The 1,874-nt window shown below is 38.3% G+C and overlaps 1 protein-coding gene across 1 annotated transcript; it reads left to right on the plus strand.

Annotated features, from left to right (window-relative positions):
• The first annotated feature begins 135 nt into the window (after window positions 1-135).
• LOC124891530 (chaperone protein HtpG-like) lies at window positions 136-1,029 on the plus strand. The gene has a single exon (XM_047403255.1). It carries the CDS (start codon window positions 136-138, stop codon window positions 1,027-1,029), a length of 894 nt encoding a protein of 297 aa, XP_047259211.1.
• Window positions 1,030-1,874: the final 845 nt, after the last annotated feature.

The following is a 1,874-nucleotide window of genomic DNA, read 5'->3' on the forward strand; positions in this document are numbered from 1 at the left end:
TTTCCTTTAAATTGGAACTCAAATTCTGAGCAAGTTTGTCGAAGAAGTCAATGTGAGCAGGTTATTGTGACAGCCAAGCACAACGATCACGATTTTATTTTTTATTCTAGAAAAATTGAAAATTGTTGTGCTATAATGGACGTTGAAATCGAACAAATCACTTCTCAAGAAAATCCTCAAAAGCTTCAAAATAATAAGGAGGCTATAACTAAGGATAATCCACATACTGTAGTTGGGACCACATCTGGATCTCCAGACTCTGGCAATAACAATAGTTCCAATTCAGACCTCAAATTTCATGAAGATCAGAATGACGGAGATGATGGGATGGATGATTTCGATGATGTATCAAACTATGATGATGATGAATGTGATTACTTGAGTATGCAGACACAATTTGATAATGTTGATTTGGCTGCTGGTGTTGAGGCAACTGTTTCTTGGTTAAATGAACTTGTTTCCAGTTCAAAAGTGTCTTCCCAAGTTAGCTCTTCAAGTCATCTAGCGGGTACTCTGACATCAACTCCCACAAATCCTGAGCATGCAAGTAGTGGCTTTCCGCAGGTCCCTGCTTCAAGCAGTACTCTGGTGGTGTCTGGAGGGTCAAATTCTCGTGGAAAGGAAGAGGCTTCTGAAGATGAGGAGCTTGCAGTTTTCTTGAAGCAAGATGCTATGTTAGCATCTGAAGCTCGAAAAAAGATGAACAACATTAAGTTATATGTTTGGAGGGTGTTCATTATGAATAACTATGAGGAGCTTATGCCCGAGTACCTTCGATTTGTGAAGGGTGTTGTGGACTCTGATGATTTGCCTCTCTACATATCTCATGAGATGCTACAACAGAACAAGATTCTCAAGGTGATTAGGAAGAACCTTGTGAAGAAATGTATTGAGATGTTTAATGAAATTGCTAACACCAAGGAGGATCAACTCGCTGATATATTTACCAAAACTCTTCCAAAATTCAAATTTGAAACTCTTCGTGAACAACTTGGAGTTACCAGCAAACATCTCAAGGAGGAGTGTTGAAGTATTGAGTTATTTGTTGTTATTTTTCTTTTTAGTTTAGTAATTTTATTTTTGAAATTCAGTTATTTAAGTTGATATAGAATAGGATTTATTAGTATCCTAGTTGAAGGTAGAATATGATTTTATTAGTTTTCAAGTTAGAAATGGAATAAGATTCTTTTGTCTATTTATATTCTCAGATGTGGATAAATAAACAAGAAGAATATTTTTTATCCTCAAACGTTTTCTTCTTCTCTGTGTTCCGTAGAACAACAGTACTGGATGCTTATCTCTATGATAGATTACAAAACGTATACTAAAATCTTGCCTTATAGCTAGTTCCTTTCTACAAAAATTTAAAGAAGCCTCTGAAAGTAAAAATGTTTTTGCTTCAGCTTTAAAAAACATCAAATGGATGAAAAACATGAAGATCACGGGTCGATAAATTGACCCGTTTAGGAGATGGCTTAGTTTGGATTTAACCCATTGGGTCAACTCAACGAACAGGTCATGACTCAACCCGTACAATGATAGAACAAATGCTATCTATATTAACGGCAACCTGTACATGATAGCAACGGCAACCAACTTGAGGAGCCATCAAGAGCGAGATTCCTCGCGATCCCAGAGCTCATGTAGTGAACGCGTAGAATTGGCATACTAAATCTCTCGCTATGCGCAGGGTTCGAGTAAGGGCTCCACCACAGGGGTGTATTGTACGCAGCCTTACCTTGCATTTTTGTCGGAGGCTGTTTCCAAGGCTTGAACTCGTGACCTCCGGGTCACGTGGCAGCAACTTTACTAATTACTTCAAGGGAGCCTTGGAGTAACTGGTAAAGTTGTTGCCATGTGACCAAGAGGTCACG

The sequence above is a fragment of the Capsicum annuum genome, unplaced genomic scaffold (genome assembly GCF_002878395.1).
Source record: "Capsicum annuum cultivar UCD-10X-F1 unplaced genomic scaffold, UCD10Xv1.1 ctg3686, whole genome shotgun sequence".
Lineage (NCBI taxonomy): Eukaryota > Viridiplantae > Streptophyta > Magnoliopsida > Solanales > Solanaceae > Capsicum > Capsicum annuum.